Source organism: Scyliorhinus canicula, chromosome 1, assembly GCF_902713615.1.
Source record: "Scyliorhinus canicula chromosome 1, sScyCan1.1, whole genome shotgun sequence".
Lineage (NCBI taxonomy): Eukaryota > Metazoa > Chordata > Chondrichthyes > Carcharhiniformes > Scyliorhinidae > Scyliorhinus > Scyliorhinus canicula.
Window position 1 is genome coordinate 261,819,864 of NC_052146.1, and position 19,364 is coordinate 261,839,227.

At 48.4% G+C, this 19,364-nt stretch overlaps 1 protein-coding gene across 3 annotated transcripts in view; it reads right to left on the reverse strand.

Annotated features, from left to right (window-relative positions):
* The window catches only part of syt14a (synaptotagmin XIVa), a 271,602-nt gene that overhangs the window by 63,984 nt on the left and 188,254 nt on the right, over positions 1-19,364 (reverse strand). For all 3 annotated transcript variants that reach the window (XM_038812298.1, XM_038812288.1, XM_038812279.1), the window contains one exon: positions 15,393-15,670. In XM_038812298.1, the coding sequence (XP_038668226.1) occupies positions 15,393-15,670 (278 nt within the window). The remainder of the gene's footprint in view (positions 1-15,392; positions 15,671-19,364) is intronic.

The window sequence follows — 19,364 nt, forward strand, 5'->3', positions numbered from 1 at the left end:
CTGACCAGCCCACGTTTAAGTGATGCTGACCTAAGCCGATTATTGGATGCTGCGGAGTCGCGATGGGACATTCTATTACCCAAGGGGTTCGGACGGTAAGCCACAAGTCAGCTGGTGCCACCTGGGAGGTGGTGGCAGCGGCCATCAGCTCGTGAAGTGTAACCAGGAGGCATGCCGTACAGTGCTGCAAGAAGTTCAACGGCCTCCACCATGGCTGCACAGGTGAGCTGGCATCAGCCCTCTGGCACCGGTCCCACTTGCCATCCCCAGATCTCCACCGCTCCTCCCCCCCCCCCCCCCCCCCCCCACCAAAAACCAGCCAGCGGCTGGCACCACACCCCTATGATGCATGAAGCATGTGGCTCACAATGCTCATAGAACTGAACTTTTGTGTTATAACATGGATTTAGATGGATATATCTCAAAAATGTGACACAACATCAATAATGCAAACTGTATGCAAGTTTTTAACTTAAACCTTGAATGGTGAACTGGAGGATACAGGAAATAATATTAGTAAATCGCAAGCAAAATAAAAACGTAGCAAGTTTCTACCACAGAATAATGGATATGTGAAAGCAGCAAAAGTACTTAATAGTTTGTCAATTACTTGTTTTAAAAAAGCCCTTTGTATTTGTACTATCAGTGTTGGGTTTTTAAGTTATAAGGGTAGAAAGAGAAAGAGATAAAGATAATCAAATAAACCAGTGAATGCATAGGAGTCCATAAGATTGAATGGAATACAAAGAGGTCATTTAACCACGAAAGTCTATACCTTCCACTAATCATGTGAAATTTGCCAACTGCTTCTCTGGCCTCCCTAAAGGCAATTGAATGAAATACCTTTTATCTATCAAATCTTACATTATTATTGCTTGGCTTGTTATTTTCTGTGGAATTATTTAAGCAACAGTAGGAATATTGTCTGCTGTTCTGAGCATCTGACTGCAACAATTATATACAATAAAAACAAATAGAAATGGCACAGCAGATATTGACTGTGATGCTACTAGGAATGAAGAGAAACTCGAGAGGTTGGGGATTTTTCTCCCTACAGCAAAAATGGTTAAGAGATATACAAACATATGAATTAGGAGCTGGAGCAGGCCACTCGGCCCCTTGCACCTGTTCTGCCATTCAATAAGATCATAGCTGCTCTGACTGTAATCTCAACTTCACATTTCCACCTAACCCCAATAATCTTTCAGCCCCGACTTATCTATCCAGCTCTGCCATAAAAAAAAATTTTGAAAGTATTTTTATTCCACAAATGTTCAAGTTTTACAATTTACACCAACCCCACAAAACCCCAACCCACCAACAAGCCTCCCCCACCCTCAACAGTAACGAACTCCCGAAAATGCATGATAGATAAACCCCAACAATTGTAGAACCCATCACTTGCCTCCCCCTTCGAGCAAATTTCATCTTTTCCAGAGTCAAAAACTCCAGCAGGTCCTCCCGACCACGCCAAAGTACAGGGTGGAGAAGCTGATCTCCACCCCAACAAGACACGCCTACGAGTGATCAGAAAGGTGAAGGCGAAGACATCTGCTCCCGCCTGCAGCTCCGGCCGGTCCGACACCCCGAATATAGCTTCTAGGTGACCAGACTCTACATCCACATGTATGACTCCCGGGATGGTGTTGAACACCGTCCTCCAAAACCTTTCCAGCTTTGGGCAGGGCCAAAACTTATGTACATGGTTCGCAAGGCTTCTCTCACATTGCTCACAGAAATACACCACCCCTTCAAACAGCAGGCTCATCCTAGACTTTTTGGTGTGCCCTGTACACTACCTTCATCTGTATCAGCCCCAGCCTTGCATACAAAGTCGAGGCATTTACCCTCCACGGCACCTCGCACCACAGTCCCTCCTCCAGCGCCATCCCCAACCCTTCCTCCCACTTGGCCTTAACCCTCTCCATGGACATCTCATCCTCCTCCAAATTCCTCCCATAAATCACCAAAATGGTCCCCCTCTCCAACATTACCACCTCCAGCAACGGGGAGGCAGGTGCTATCAGAAAGGCCGGGAAGACATTCCTCGCAAAGTCCAGCACCTGCATATACCTGCAACATTCGCCCCGCACCAGCCCATACCTCTCGCCCAGCTACTCCAAAATCGCAAATCACCCTCACAAAAACAGATCCTTAATTTCCTTAATCCCCCTCTTTTCCCATCCCCGGAACCTTGCGTCCATCCTCCCTGACTCGAACCCATGATTCCCCCTAATTGGCATCCCTCGGACCTAGCTCCCAACCTAAAATGCTGCCTAAATTGTCTCCAGATCTTCAACGTAGCCACCACCACCGGACTCATGAATACTTCCCTGGGGCTGACCACAACCCCAATCCTGAAAAATGAAAATGAAAATCGCTTATTGTCACAAGTAGGCTTCAATGAAGTTACTGTGAAAAGCCCCTAGTCACCACATTCCGGCGCCTGTTCGGGGAGGCTGGTACGGGAATTGAACCGTGCTGCTGGCCTGCCTTGGTCTGCTTTAAAAGCCAGATATTTAGCCCTGTGTGCTAAACTAGCCCCTCTGCAACAGTCCGCCTCCATCCTCACCCACAAAGCGCCTGCTCCCTGCTCCATCCCCGAATATTCTCTGCATTTGCCGCCCAATAATAATATATCAAATTTGGGAGGCCTAACCCCACCCCTGCCTGCCATCCCCTCTGCAGTACCATCTTCCTAATGCTAGCCACTTTTGCCACCCAAACAAATGACGAGATCAGCCTGTCCACCCCCTAAAAACGCCTTGGGCAAAAAGACTGGCTGACATTGAAATAAGTACAAAACATTCATTTTTACTGCCTGTACCCGGCCTGCCAGAGACAGAGGGAGGTTGGCCCACCTCAGCAAATCTGTCTTCAACCTCCCCACGAGGCTAGTGAAAGTAAACTTCCGAAGGCCTGCCCAATCCCGGGCTACCTGAACCCCCATATACCTAAAATGAGATGCTGCCAGACGAAATGGCAGCCCCCCCACTCTCGCTCCCAACCCGGACAGGAGACCACAAAGTACTCACTTTTCCCTAAATTCAATTTGAACCCTGAAAGTATCCCAAATCTCTGAAGCAACCCCATTATGCTCCCCACCGAAGAGCTCGGCACCGAAATTTACAGCAAGTCATCTGTTTATAAGGACAACCTATGCTCCACCCCTCCCCACCCCCCCTCACCCTATCCCCTTCCAAAACCCCAAGCTCCTCAGGCAATGGCCAAGGGCTCAATATCCAATGCAAACAGAAGAGGGGAAATGGGGTATCTTTGCCTCGTACCTCAGTGCAATGCAAAGTACCCTGAGTTCATACTAGTTGAGTGCACACTCATCATTGGTTTCTTACGTAATAGCTGCACTCACGCCACAAACTTCGGCCCAATCCAAAATTTTTCTAACACCGGCATCAAGTAACTCCACTCTACCCGATCCAATGCCTTCTCCACATCCAACGCCAGCACCACCTCCGCCTCCCTTCCCTCTTCTGGAGAAAGCACCACATTCAACAGCCTCCTCAAATTCAAGGACAACTCTCTTCCCTTTATGAACTCCGTCTGGTCTGCTCCAATCACATTTGGAAGGCAGCCCTCCAACCTTAATGCCAACACTGTTGATAATATATGATGTCCACATTCAGCAGAGATATGAGCCTATACGACCCACACTTCACCAGATCCTTGTCCTTCTTAAGCAACAATGAGATGGAGGGCTGCACCATCGATTGCTGCAAGGCACCTCTGTCCATCGCATCCTCAAACTTTCCCATCATCAATGGCGCCAGCTGACATCCGGTTGCGGCTATGCGGAGCTAAGCCGCACGCTCGGCAGCTCCCGCTTTAATAGGACTAGTGGGCTCTTTTAAGGGCCCCAAACAGCGCTGATTCAACGATTCCCGGTGGACAAAGGGGTCTGCAGCAAAATCCCCCGGGATTTATGGTGCGGACTCGGAGTGGGGCGAGGAGAAAAACGGTAGTAGCTCCCCTGGAAAAGTGGGGGAAGGTGGACAAAATGGCGGCCGGTGGAGCCCCTGAGGAGTGGAGGCAGTGGGCGGAGGAGCAGCAGGCGGCCCTTCTGCGCTATTTTACGGAGCTGAAAGGGGAGTTGTTGGAATCCCTGAAGGTGACGACTAGTAAGCTGCTGGAGACTCAGACAACCCAGGGTGCAGCAATACTTGAGTTGCAGCAGCAGGCCTCTGAGCACGAGGAGGAGGTTTCGGCCCTTGTGGGGAAGGTGGAGATACACGAGGCGCTTCATAAAAAGTGGCAAGATCGGTTTGAGGAGATGGAGCTTCGGTCACGGAGGACGAACCTGCGGATCCTGGGCCTCGAGGAGGGGCTGGAGGGGTCGGACCTGCCGGCCTATGTGGCCGTGATGCTGAACTCGCTGGTGGGGGCAGGATCTTTCCATCTGCCCCTGGAGCTGGAGGGGGTCCACAGAGTACTGGCCAGGCGGCCTAAGGCGAATGAACCCCCGCGGGCGGTGCTGGTGCGGTTCCATCGGTTCAGTGACCGGGAGTGTGTTCTGCGATGGGCCAAGAAGGTGAGGAGTAGTAAGTGGGAGAATTCGGTAGTGCGTATCTACCAGGACTGGAGTGCGGAGGTGGCCAAGCGGAGAGCCGGGTTTAACCAGACGAAGGCGGTGCTCTACGGAAAGCAGGTGAAGTTCGGCATGTTGCCGCCTGCGCGCCTGTGGGTCACCTACAAGGACCGGCATTACTACTTTGAGTCCCTGGAGGAAGCGTGGGCCTATGTGCAGGCTGAAAGGTTGGACTCGAACTAGAGATTGGGGGCTGTGGGAGTTTTTCTATTTCTGTATCACTGTTTACGCTGTTGCTGGTTATTCTGTTTGTTTCTGTTTTTTCTCTCGCTTTTGCACGATGTGGGTTATGGTTTTGTGTTCTAAGGGGGGTACTGGGGTTTGTGGTTGATCTGTGTCCTTGTTTGTACGGAGTTGATGGTTGGGTTGGGACTGCTGTTTGGGAGCTGCGTTGGTGGGGTGGGGCAGTGTGACAGCGCGGGCTTTTCTCTGGTTTCCCGCCCTGCGGGACGAGGGGGGTGGAGCTGGTGGCGAGGGGCGTGGTTATTAGACCCGTTTTCCCGCGCCGAAGCGGTGCCAAGGAGCTGATGCAGGGGAGGAGGGGGGACCTCATATCGGGAAGGGTCGGAGTTAGAGCGGGAGCTGCCGGAGTCAGTAGAAGTCAGCTGGCTCACGGGAGTACTGTGGAGGGAGCGTCGCGGCTAGGAGGGGTCCTAGCCTGGGTTGGGGGGGGGGGGGGGGGGGGGGGGATATTGGGTTGCTGCTGGATTGGCCAGGGTGGGGTTGGTGCGGGTCAGGGGGGGGTCGGGGTGAGGTTCTATCGCCGTGGGAAACGGGCCGAATGGGTGCTGGCCAGGGGCGAGCAGTCGATGGGCTATGGCTAGTCGACGGGGGAGGGGGGCGGGGTGCCCCTGATCCGGCTGATTACGTGGAACGTGAGGGGGTTGAATGGGCCGGTTATGCGGGCCCGGGTGTTTTCGCATCTGAAGGGGCTGAAGGCGGACGTGGCCATGCTCCAGGAGACCCACCTGAAGGTGGCGGACCAGGTCCGTCTGAGGAAGGGGTGGGTGGGGCAGGTTTTCCATTCAGGGCTCGACTCGAAGAACCAGGGGGTGGCGATCCTGGTGGGGAAGAGGGTGGCATTTGAGGCGTCTGAGGTTGTGGCTGATAGTGGCGGCAGATATGTGATGGTGAGCGGTAAGCTGCAGGGGGAGAGGGTGGTGTTGGTAAATGTGTACGCCCCAAATTGGGATGATGCTGGTTTCATGAGGCGTATGTTGGGCCGCATTCCTGGCCTGGAGGTGGGGGGCTTGATCATGGGGGGGACTTCAATACTGGATCCCCTACTGGATCGTTCTAGGTCAAGGGCAGGCAGGAGGCCGGCGGCGGCCAAGGTGTTGAGGGAGTTTATGGACCAGATGGGAGGAGTGGATCCCTGGAGGTTCGGGAGTCCGAGGGCTCGGGAGTACTCTTTTTTCTCCCATATGCACAGGGTTTATTCCCGCATTGATTTCTTTGTTTTGAGTAGGGGACTGGTCCCGAGGGTGGAGGAGGCCGAGTATTCGGCAATTGCAATTTCGGACCATGCTCCGCATTGGGTGGATCTGGAGATGGGGGAGGTGCGGGACCAGCGCCCACTTTGGCGTCTGGACGTGGGGTTGTTGGCTGATGAGGTGTGTAGGAGGGTTCGGGGATGTATCGGGAGGTACCTCGAGGTCAATGATACTGGGGAGGTCCAGGTGGGGATGGTGTGGGAGGCTCTTAAGGCAGTGATTAGGATGGAGCTGATCTCCAATCGAGCCCATAGGGAGAGAGGGGAGAGGAGGGAGAGGGAGAGACTGGTGGGGGAGCTGTTGAGTGTGGATAGGAGGTACGCGGAGGCCCCGGAGGAGGGATTGCTGGGGGAACGGCGTAGCTTGCAGGCCACGTTTGATTTATTGACCACCAGAAAGGTGGAGACACAGTGGAGGAAGGCGCAGGGAGCGGTCTACGAGTATGGAGAGAAGGCAAGCAGGATGCTGGCGCATCAGCTTCGTAAGCGGGACGCGGCTAGGGAGATCAGTGGAGTGAAGGATAGGGGTGGGAATGTGGTGCGGCAGGGGGCAGAGGTCAATGAGGTCTTTAGGGACTTTTATAGGGAACTGTACCGGTCGGAGCCGCCGGCAGTGGGAGGGGGAATGGAGAGTTTTTTTGGACAGGCTGCAATTTCCAAGAGTGCAGGAGGAGCAGGTGGAGGGACTGGGGGCGCCGATCGAGTTGGAGGAGCTGGTTAGTGGGATTGGCCACATGCAGTCGGGGAAGGCGCCGGGACCGGATGGGTTCCCGGTTGAATTTTATAAGAGATACGTGGACCTGCTGGGCCCCCTGTTGGTTAGGACCTTCAACGAGGCATGGGAGGGGGTTTTTTTTTGCCCCCGACGATGTCCCGGGCGCTGATTTCCCTGATCCTGAAGCGTGATAAGGACCCCTTGCAGTGCGGATCATACAGGCCAATTTCACTGCTGAATGTAGACGCCAAGTTGCTGGCGAAGATCTTGGCCACTAGAATAGAGGACTGGGTACCGGGGGTGGTACATGAAGATCAGACGGGTTTTGTGAAGGGGAGGCAGCTGAACACTAACGTGCAAAGGCTGCTAAATGTGATAATGATGCCGGCAGCAGAAGGAGAGGCGGAGATTGTGGTGGCATTGGATGCGGAGAAGGCCGTTGACAGGGTTGAGTGGGGGTACTTGTGGGAGGTGTTGGAGAGGTTCGGGTTTGGGGTGGGGTTTATTAAATGGGTGAGGTTGCTGTATGAGGCCCCGATGGCGAGTGTAGCGACAAATGGGAGGAGGTCCGAGTACTTCAGGCTCCACCGTGGGACGAGGCAGGGGTGCCCCCTGTCCCCCTTGCTTTTTGCGTTGGCAATTGAGCCTCTTGCCATGGCTCTCAGGGAGTCGAGGAGGTGGAGGGGTTTGGTGCGAGGTGGGGAGGAGCACCGAGTGTCGCTGTATGCAGACGACTTGCTGCTGTATGTAGCAGACCCGGTGGGGGGAATGCCGGAGGTGATGGAGATTCTTGCTGAGTTCGGGAGTTTCTCGGGATATAAATTGAACCTGGGCAAGAGTGAGCTGTTTGTCGTACACCCGGGAGATCAGGAGGAGGGGATTGGTAGGCTCCCGCTAAAGAGGGCAGTGAGGAGTTTTAGGAACCTGGGGGTTCAGGTGGCTAGGAGCTGGGGGACTCTGCACAAGCTCAATTTTACTAGGTTGGTGGAGCAGATGGAGGAGGAATTTAAAAGGTGGGACATGCTGCCGTTGTCGTTGGCGGGTAGAGTACAGTCCGTTAAAATGACGGTGCTCCCGAGGTTTTTGTTTTTGTTTCAGTGCCTCCCCATTTTCGGTCCGAGGGCCTTTTTTAGGAGGGTGAACAGCAGCATTCTGGGATTTGTTTGAGCGCACGGGACTCCGAGGGTAAGGAGGGTCTTTTTGGAGCGGGGCAGGGATAGAGGGGGACTGGCGCTGCCCAACCTCTCTGGGTACTATTGGGCAGCTAACGTCTCGATGGTACGTAAGTGGCTAATGGATGGGGAGGGGGCAGCATGGACACAGATGGAGATGGCACCCTGTTGAGGCACGAGCCTGAAGGCACTGGTAACGGCGCCGCTGCTGCTCCCTCCAACGAGGTACACTACGAGCCCGGTGGTGGCGGCTACCCTCAAAATTTGGGGGCAGTGGAGGCTGATACAGGGGGTAAGTGGGGGGCTCGGTGGAGGCCCCGCTGCGGGGGAATCACCTGTTTGTCCCAGGGAACATGGATGGCGGGTTCCTGGGGTGGTACAGGGCGGGCATTAGGAAGTTGGGAGACCTGTTCATTGACGGGAGGTTCGCGAGCCTTGGTGAACTGGAGGAGAAGTTTGCGCTCCCCCCGGGGAATATGTTCAGGTACCTTCAGGTCAAGGCGTTTGCTAGGCGGCAGGTGGAGGTGTTCTCTTTGCTGCCCCCGCGGGGGGGGGTAAGGTGTAGGGTGCTTTCGGGGGTGTGGGTCGGGGATGGGAAGGTGTCTGACATCTACCAGGTGATGCAGGAGGTGGGGGAGGCGTCGGTAGAGGAGCTGAAGGCGACGTGGGAGGTGGAGCTGGGGGAGCAGATTGAGGAGGGGACATGGGCGGACGCCCTGGAGAGGGTGAACTCCTCCTCTTCATGTGCGAGGCTTAGTCTCATCCAGTTCAAGGTGCTGCACCGGGCCCACATGTCCGGATCTAGGATGAGTAGGTTCTTTGGGGGCGAAGACAGGTGTGTCAGGTGTTCGGGGAGTCCAGCAAACCATGCCCATATGTTCTGGGCATGCCCGGCACTGGAGGAGTTCTGGAAGGGGGTGGTGGGGACGGTGTCGAGGGTGGTGGGATCCAGGGTCAAGCCAGGCTGGGGACTCGCGATATTTTGGGTTGGGGTGGAGCCGGGAGTGCAGGAGGCGAAAGAGGCCGATGTTTTGGTCTTTGCGTCCCTAGTAGCCCGGCGGAGGATCTTGCTGCAGTGGAAAGATGCGAGACCTCCGATCGTGGAGACCTGGATTAATGACATGGCGGGATTCATTCAGCTGGAGAGGGTCAAATTCGCCCTGAGGGGGTCGGTACAAGGGTTCTTTAGGAGGTGGCAGCCTTTCCTCGACTTTCTGGCTCAACGATAAGGTACTAGGTCAGCAGCAGCAGCAGTGGGGAAAGGGGGGGGTTTAGGGGGCTAGTGTTTAAATAAATTTGCTTATTGTTAATTTATTTTGTTGTTTATTGGTTTTGGGGGGTGGGGGGGGGTTTGTTATATGCGTTGTTACGGGTGCCGGGGGGTGTTTATTATTATTGTTACTGTTATATTGTTCTGTTGATATATATTTTTCAAAAAATTCCAATAAAAATTATTTAAAAAAAAAAAAAAAATCAATGGTGCCAGCTTATTTTTTATAAAATTCGACCGGGAACCCATCATGACCCGCCGTCTTCTCTGCTCCTGCTGATCTGCTACAACCTTCGCCATCTGAAATCTCACCCTCTTGCCCACCAAGATCGCCACCCTAGAGCCCTATTATCAAACCCTAATGAAACACCTGACTTATTCACCCCTTCTTGAGCCTCACCTGATCTTTCACCCTCAAATGGGTCTCCTGCAGCATGACCACATCAGCTTTTAAACTCTTCAAGTGCGCAAAAACTCTCGCTCTTTTCACCGGTCCACCTATGTTCCACATCACCAGCTCTGCCTTCAAAATATTCAAAGACTCTGCTTTCATTGCCTTTTCAGGAAGAGAGTTCCAAAGACTCATAACTCTCTTCGAGAAAAAAACAATTCTCCTCATCTCTGTCTTAAATGGGCAACCCCTTATTTTGAAACAGTGACACCAAGTTCTAGATTCTCCAACAGGCGGAAAAATCCTTTCCGCATCCATCCTGTCAAGACCCCTCGGGATCTTGATCTGATATCTTCATGAAGGCCATCAAAATTATGAAGGATTATAATGTACATTGTTTTCACTGCCTGATAAAACAAAAACAAGGGAGCACAAATTTAGGATACATCTTCAGCACTGAAAAATTGAATGTTGTGTTCCTGATGTACACAGGGGATTCTTAAATACTTGATGGATACTGATATGATTGTTACATTGAATATTTCACACAACTATAAACAAACATGCATAATTTGGGACAGTACAATATATATGCATGTAATTCACTCTCCTAATCCTCATCATGTACTCCATATTAATCATTAAAATTATAAAACTAAAGTGAAATATTCCAAAGACAAAATAATCCTTTTCCAAGTTCTAAGAAAAATAATTTGTCGGTGCTAATAGGCCCATCCAGAAAAATGGTAATGGTGTTTAGTAAATCAAAAAACATTGCATCAGTACGAAAAAATTAAAGTCTTAAGTTAGATACAATCAGGGGTTAGATGCAACATAGATGCCCCCTTACATAATCACAATAATATGTCTCAATTCACAAAGAATGATCTGCAGTCTCTAATACTCCTACATAATATAATTGGGAACAGGATTGAATCTGTCAAAATCCAATTCATTTCGACTGTCTAACAGTCAGCAGGAAGGATGTTTTTGTTTCATGTCTATAGTTTGGACTGGAATCAAAGTGCCAGATGTGAAAGGGTAAAAAAGCTCTGATTCCTGACACCACCAGTAAGACAAAAGCTTCAAAAGCCGTCAGTAAATTTTACTTTGGTCAAAACAACTACTTAATCATTTTCTCTTTGCTAAATGTTCTATTTTTATTCTCTATTATAAGAATAAACATTAATTATGCAGGATTTGTCACTACTCCTACGTTATTGTTGAATTGTGCTTTATTAAGATTTTAATCAAAGATTATTACAAGTTGAACTCTTCAGGCTTGTTGGGTAAAATGATCGACACTTGTAAATTACCTCGGCTTGTCTGGTTACTATCAATTCAGTGGGGGAATAAAATGTAATTTATCCTGTGTAGAATGCAAAATGTTTAAGGTTCATAATAAAGGAAGTCCTCCAATAACACCAGATAACTGATCAGAAGTAATCTTCCCATAGTTAATTCAGTATTTAAAATAAACAAATAAACATATTTGGCCAAGGCAGCGCGGTAGCACAGTGGTTAGCCCTGTGTCTGTGTGGGCTTCCACTGGGTGCTCCAGTTTCCTCCCACTAGTCCAGAAAGAAGTGCTGTTAGGTAACTTGGACATTACGAATTCTCCCTCTGTGTACCCGAACAGGTGCTGGAATGTGGCGACTAGGGGCTTTTCCCAGTAACTTCTTTGCAGTGTAAGCCTACTTGTGACAATAAAGATTATTATTATTAAGATCTACTTAATTGTTGTCTATTATTTCCATATATCAGCACAATGTAGTCCTACTTGCTGAGGTTATATTCAATGATGGTTATATTAACTTTGTAACCTACTACCTATACAAGCTATATATAAATCCTCCCTGGGAATATCACGGATGTTAACTGATGTGTTGATGCTTCTGAAAAGCACCGTTGTTATGTCTTCTCCCTTATCACTGTGCACAGTGAGATGCACAGTGAGATGCAATGGAGCAACTATGTTCACAATCCCCGATGAATCAATATATCCTGTCTTTATCGAATTATCAGACATTCAATGTAATCCTGGAGCTTAATGTGAATATAATATAGTCGTACCACAGCTACGGTGAAAGCTGTTGTATCCAGTTCAGTATCAGAAATAGATTGGTCCAAAGCTGCTAAATTAAATTAATCATGTTTTGCAATTCAAGTTAATTTTCAATGAACTTTGATTCAGCAGGTTACTATCATTCCAGCGGAGGAACAAAATGAAAATATTTTATCCACAGTGTAAACTATTGACACTATAATCTTTGAATAAGTAAGGTTAATGGAGGATTCTATATGACACAGTCATCAGATTACATTGGTAATGAACATAAAAATATCACATCAAACCTCATGAATAAATAATCTGTAATAGGCAATATAATCCCACAAAAATATCAAGTAACAATTCCATTGATGTGGCAAGTTGGTGCCATAGTGCTGTGGTGTAGTCGTGCACAGTACAGCAAGATTATGAATATATGTTTGTACTCATGACTCCCCACAGGGCATGTTCTCATCTATTTTGGTCATTTAAACAGCCGCTGAGCAGATATGAGGCATTTCATATAGAGATGGAGGAAGAAAAATTGAAAGCAGAATCAACTCATTTCTCTTATTTACTTTTCACTGGCCTGCACAATGTGACTTTGATTAAGGACTGAGGCAAAGTCAACTGTCTTTCCATCATTGACTGGAGAGGGAGTGAAACAGCAATAGTATCATGTGCTGAATTATTTAAAAACAGGAAATGCTGAAAATACTCAAATAGGTCCAGCAACATCTGTGGCAAATCAGAGGTTAATGTTTTAAGTTGATGACCTTTCTTTAAAACTGAAAAATGTTATAAATGTAACATGTTTTAATCAAGTACAGAAACAGGGCAAGGAGGAGAGGAGGAAAGAACAAAATGGAAGATCTGGATGGAAGGCAGAAAAGATTGGGGCAGCAGGGTAGCATGGTGGTTAGCATAGATGCTTCACAGCTCCAGGGTCCCAGGTTCGATTCCCGGCTGGGTCACTGTCTGTGTGGAGTCTGCACGTCCTCCCCCTGTGTGCGTGGGTTTCCTCCGGGTGCTCCGGTTTCCTCCCACAGTCCAAAGATGTGCGGGTTAGGTGGATTGGCCATGCTAAATTGCCCGTAGTGTCCTAATAAAAAAAGTAAGGTTAAGGGGGGGGGGTTGTTGGGTTACAGGTATAGGGTGGATACGTGGGTTTGAGTAGGGTGATCATGGCTCGGCACAACATTGAGGGCCGAAGGGCCTGTTCTGTGCTGTACTGTTCTATGAGATTACATGACAAAAGGAATGCTGCAGCAAGAAAAAAAGCAGAAGTTAATGCTAGTAAAGAAACAAAACAAAAATGGCTCTAGTGAATCATTTCCAGCAATTGTCCTACAAAAAATGAGAACTGTAGCTATGATCTGAATTCAGTGACGAGTCCAGAAGACCATAAGTGCTAATTGAAAGGTGAGGTGCTTTTTCTTTAGCATCTGTTAAGCTTAATTAGAAGAGTTGTGTTTGGTCCTTTATACCTTACGACTGAATCTGCCAAACACTTAGACTTGTCCAAACCAGAATTTTTTATTGAGTCTTGCGTGGTTACAGAACACGTTATCATTTCAGTTCATTTTCATTTCATCATGGAGTCTGCTTATTACTCCTCTGAAATCTGCAACTAGCACTGACGATTCACCTGCATGTCTGATTACCCTCTCAATGTTCCTTTCAAGATAGCCAGATGTGTCTCCCTTTATATGGGACTCACTGGTCATATGACCTTGGTCTAGCGACCACATGGTGTGTCTGCACCGCTACCTGCTGGTTGGAGGTCGCCCATCATCAATCTATGATATAGCCCATAGATATATCACCACAGAATGTAGAAAGCCACGGTCAAAGTGGGACTGGAATGGAGAACACAAATGAGAAGCAATTGGTATATCAGGATCGTGCTTGCAGACTAGACAGAGGTTCTCCTGGATATGGGAGCAAGTGTTTGAACAAGCTAACCAGGACAGGGATCGTACAATTAAATCGTACAATTGTGCAGCAATCTGGAAATTCCTGTGCAGATCAAGCATAGATTGGTCTCTTTAAATTACAACAGGTGCACAGCAATTCAAAAAAATTAAAGGTCTCAAGCAATTAATTAGAGTGCACCTCGCAAAATATTTACTAGACCCCCTTACTTTGTCTTTTCCAGCCTACTCCTGCACATCATTCTTTGGACCAATAAATCTTGCAGGTTTGCCCATCCCTCTCTCTCATATCCTCAACTGATCAACCACCACTGACACCACCCACATCTTATTAAAGTCACATTCATGCCTCTGAGTGATCCTGCACAAATGCTGTCCTTCCATCCTCTTTAAACACTGCTCACACTCATGTCTGAGGATGTCATAAACCAAAGGTGAATAGAATTAAGTGTTCTCTCAGTGCTAATCCTTTTTTCTTCTTTGATATAGTCATTTCTAAATATTATAGTTAAGTAGACATAAATGTTATATCCATACCATTCATTTCATATTGTAATATCAAGCTGCTCTCTGTTAATTGGGTTGACGTCTATGTGTATTAGATGCTGCATAAATATTCTGAGTTAAGCTTAGAACAGTGTTGCCCAATATATTAGCCATAAGCTTCATGTGAAATCCAATTTCCACTAAAATTAGTGTATGTGGCTAAAATGATGTGGCCATAGCCATACCTGTGACTATCAACAACACTGGTTTGGAATCATTGAAGTCTTTGCATAGATGGAAGCCATTTATCCCATCAGGCCTTTGAATGGTACTAGATTTAAATCAGAACTAACTAACCCAGTTTAACTACTCTCTGACATATCTTTTAGTATTTTTCTTCTCTAAGGATCAAAAATTGTTTTGATTTCTATATGCAGTGACACTAAAAACATATGAGGCAAGATTCTCCCCCAGCCGGCCAGTGGGGTTTCCCATTGTGGGCACACCCACGCCGTCGGGAAATCCACGGCTGTGAGTGCACTGCCGGCGAAACGTCAGATCCCGACGACGGAGAATCCAGCTTATGATTTTTTAATGCATTGATAATATCCCTACAGAAAACGAGCAGAGCAATTCTTTCCCTACTCCTTTATGTAATTCTCCTTGAAATGTGGTTACCGATTTAGCTTCAATTGCCCCTTGCTGGAATGCAATCTACATTCTATTAGGCTCTCACAGAAAAACAATTGTTTTTAACTTCTTCTTCAATGTTTTTAATATTAATTATAATCTTATGCCCCCTTGTTACTGATTCACCAATCATAGAAAATATTGGCTGGGAATCTCCTGAGATGCTCATCCTCTACCGCTGTAAATTTGCTGGAAGTGCAGCAGAAAACTCCAATTATGGTGGTGATGGTGGCAGAGCAGTAGCAGTTTTGAGAAAATTTCATCCATTCTTTCACTATTTAATCAAAAGATAATTTTGAAACATTTCTACGAGACCCTTGCTTAGGGAGAGAAAGGAATTAAGTTTGGTTGCTAGGTGAAGGTGCCTTTTTAATAACTGAAAATACATGAGGAGATGACGTAAACAAATAGACTACAGAACAGTATGAAGGGTAAAAATCTGTTTAACTTGGGGAAGCATGATTATGTGCAAAAAACAGCATAAGGTATTTCAATTTATTTGCAAATAATTGCAACTCCTGTAGCTCTGATGGATATTTGAAGTGAAACATAACTCAATAAACCAGGAGGATATCTCCATTTCCATTACCTCTGGACTCAGGATGGCAGTGCTGTCGCTGGGAACATCTTCCTCGTATCCTTTGTGATGGTAGCTTTCTGTCTCATGGCCTACACTTCCCTCGCTAGGGCACTTACTGTATGAACAACGTGGACTGTTGCAATCTGCACTGGAATGAGACAGTTCACACTTGTCATCCAGTTCTGATGGTGTGTAGGAGAGATGTGGTGATCCATTATCATCCTGATAGGGGGGAGGTTGAAGTTCATCAAGTGGGGGTGTCCTCCTCATCCTCTGAATACAGTGTTCTAGTTAGAACATAACATTATAAATTAATAGTAACAAAATACTTTTACAAGTTATATATTTTTTAAATGCCGATAGAATGGTGTGTTACTAACCATAGGGTTAGTTGACACATATTTTATTGTACAAAAACATGTATGTGGATATTAACAGAGTCAGGATATGTAGAAGGTACGGGAGAGTTACAGACAAAGTTTCAGTTCGGAAAGTCAGGCATTCGGATCGCCATCATTCTGTGGAGTTTTAACTCTAAAGCATGGACCTGCTGATCCCGACAGGTTGCCTCCCTAGATGAGAGTGTACTTGACTTTGAGTCAAATGGAGAGCACATTGGGAAAGTTACCAGCCAATTCTCGACCGCAGAGGGGATTAGGTATTCCAATATCCAATACCTGACTCTGAAGGCCTTTGTATGGGTGGGGTGTCTGATAGGCAGAAACTTGAAGAGCCGGGGAGAGCAATCCATTCCCCCTGGCCCACATGCAGTACTATGAAAGCACTCACCTTCCCCCCCCCCCCCCCCCCCCCCCCCCCCGAGACTGCCCCCTCCTCACTTCAGCTGCAAGGTTTCCTGAGGCCCTTGAAACCTGGTTGCTCAGGGTTAAACCTGTACAGGTTAAATCTGAGGCCGTCAGCTCCATTAACATATTTAAAATGCAAACCTCCTCCTGGAAATTGGTTGGCTGCCTATCCTTTGTTCCAGCCCCAGAAGACCTGGAAGACAGTGGGGCTCATAATGTTTCTCAATTTAATCCCCACCTTAGGTGAACACGTGCAAATTCTCTCTCTGTCTCCCTCCACCACCCCTCCCCCGCGCCCAATGTCTAGCAGTTATTTCATATTTCAGCAATGATGCATGATGAAGCATGTGTAATTTGAAACTTTCATCGTATTACAATTACTTTGCCATAAAATGAAGTGACATCTTCACTGTGAACATCTGACATATTTGATGATCCTGGCTGAAAATTCCTGATTGTTTGAAGAGGACAGATTCAAACCCAGCTTTGCAACGGGAAAGTTACTGAATGCAAGCGGACAAGATAGTTATGGATGAGGATTGTCCTTAGCACAACCATCTTCATTCATCCATTCAGAAAGATCCATTGTCATATCAAATTGCTTCTTAAATTATTCCATAGCTTTTGTATCCACTGAATCTGGGAGTTTATTCCCCCTGTTAATTATGCTTTGAGTGACAAGAGTTTCTTGTAATTTATCCTGACAATTATCTTTTACTGATAAATGTACCTTTAAAAATAATATTCCAAGTTAACTTTTTCTATACCTTTAACAATTTTATTTAAGCTATCATATTACAATTTAAATGCTTTCTTTCTTCAAAACTCAGTCACTTAACACTGGGGATCAGTCTCACGGCTTTTTCTTGCACTATGTTCAGTACTTGAAAGTCTCTCTTATTTCTTGGCAATGAGAAATGGATGCTGTATTTGAACTGCAGTCTAACCAAGGTACTGTAAAGGTTTTATCATTACTGGCTCTGACATATTTTGCTGATCCAACTAAGAAATTCAGCATAATCTTGGTTTTGTTGATTGCCACCTAGTTCGGCACCAAATCCACCAAAGACTCCGAAAATCTATTTCAACTTCATGATGTGACCATCAATTCACAAGACACGTGGTTGGACGTGAACAGTGGTTTTAATAGTCTTACAACAGAGCCTGCCTGCGACGAGGTGAACTGGCAGGCAGGCTCACGACTGCAAAGCTTTATACTTCCGGTTAGTGGGAGGAGCCATGGGCGGAGCCAAGGGTGGAGCCCAGTACAAACTCCTTATCTCCCCCTATGGGCAGAGCCGCGCAACTGCTTGTATCCCGAGCTTACAAGAACATAACACATACAATATAACACAGTGTGAATTACTAGATTGTGATTCACCACATTCACCCCCTGTAAAAAAAATCAAGTCCAGCAGGGGTGATGGGTCTACAAATTGAGTCGGTCTGGCGGTCGAGTCGTCCACAGAGATCTGCAAAGCACCAGGGTTGCAGCCTCTTCTGGTGGCTGGGTGGTGGCGGTCGGCGAGGGTACCATGGCAGACTCAGGAGTGATTCGGTCTGAACTTCGTACCCGACTGGTTCGACTGGTGACGGGGAGCGCCGGAAAACCATAGGCGCGGGGGCGCGGAGCACTGGCAGTGAACCTGCAGGCGTGGGGGCGCCGGGCGCGGGGTGTTGGGTGGGGTGTAGTGTGAGGGGTACCTCGGCGGTAGTAGTGTCGGAGCTGGGAGCTGCAGGCGCCAGGTCCCTGAGGGAAACAGTGTCCTGACGGCCGTCAGGGTATTCGATGAACGCATATTGAGGGTTCGAGTAGAGTAGGAGCACTCTCTCCACGAGTGGGTCAGTTTTGTGGGTCCGGACGTGCTTCCGGAGAAGAACCGGGCCCGGTGTCTTCAACCATGCTGGGAGCAAAACCCCCGTGGTAGTGCCCCTGAAAAAAACAAATAGCCGCTCGTGAGGGGTCTGGTTGGTGGCTGTGCATAGGAGGGACCTAATAGCATGGAGCGCATCGGGGAGGACCTCCTGCCAATGGGAGGTCGGGAGCTTCCTGGACCAGAGGGTCAGTAGGACGGTCTTCCAGACCGTCACGTTCTCCCTCTCCATCTGCCCGTTCCCCCTGGGGTTGTAACTGGTAGTCCTGCTCGAGGCAATGCCCTTGTCGAGCAGGTATTGACAGCTCGTCGCTCATAAAGGACAAACTCCTGTCGCTGTGTACATAGCTGGGGAAACCAAACAGGATGAAGATGTGTGCAGGGCCCTAATGACTGTGTGGGAGGTCATATCGGGGCACGGGATAGCAAAGGGGAAGCGGGAGAACTCGTCTATTACGTTTAGAAAGTACACATTCCGATTGGTCGAGGGGAATGGCCCTTTGAAATCGATTGCGAGGCGTTCAAAGGGCCGGGAGGCCTTTACCAGGTGGGCCCTGTCTGGTCTATAGAAGTGCGGTTTGCACTCCGCACAGATCGGGCAATCCCTGGTGATGGCTTTTACCTCCTCGGTGGAGAAAGGCAGATTTTGGGCCTTGACGTAGTGGGCGAGCCGGGTGACCCCTGGATGGCAGAGGTCCACGTGGATGGCTTTCAGATGGCTGATCTGCGCGCTGGTGCATGTCCCACGGGATAGGGCATCATTTCTCCGTGTTATACGTGAGGTTGAGTTTCTGGGCAGTCTGGAGAAATTGATGGAGGTTAGCGTCGTGGTCCTGCTGATCATGGCCGCAGATTGTGACGTTATCCAGGTATGGAAACGTGGCCCGCAGCCCGTACTGGTCCACCATTCGGTCCATTGCTCGTTGGAACACTGAGACCCCATTCGTGACGCCAAAGGAAACCCGGAGGAAGTGGAAGAGGCGGCCGTCGTCCTCGAACACCATATAGTGGCGGTCCCCCGGGCGGATTGGGAGCTGGTGGTATGCAGACTTCAGATCCACCGTGGAGAAGACTTTATAATGGGCGATCTGATTCACCATGTCTGCAATCCGGGGGAGGGGGTACGCATCGAGGAGCGTGAACCGATTAACGGTTTGGCTATAGTCCACAACCATTCAGAATTTTTCCCCGGTCTCGACGACCACCACCTGAGCTCTCCAGGGGCTATTACTGGCCTCTATGATCCCCTCACGTAGAAGACTATGGACCTCGGTTCTGATAAACACCCTGTCCTGCAGGCT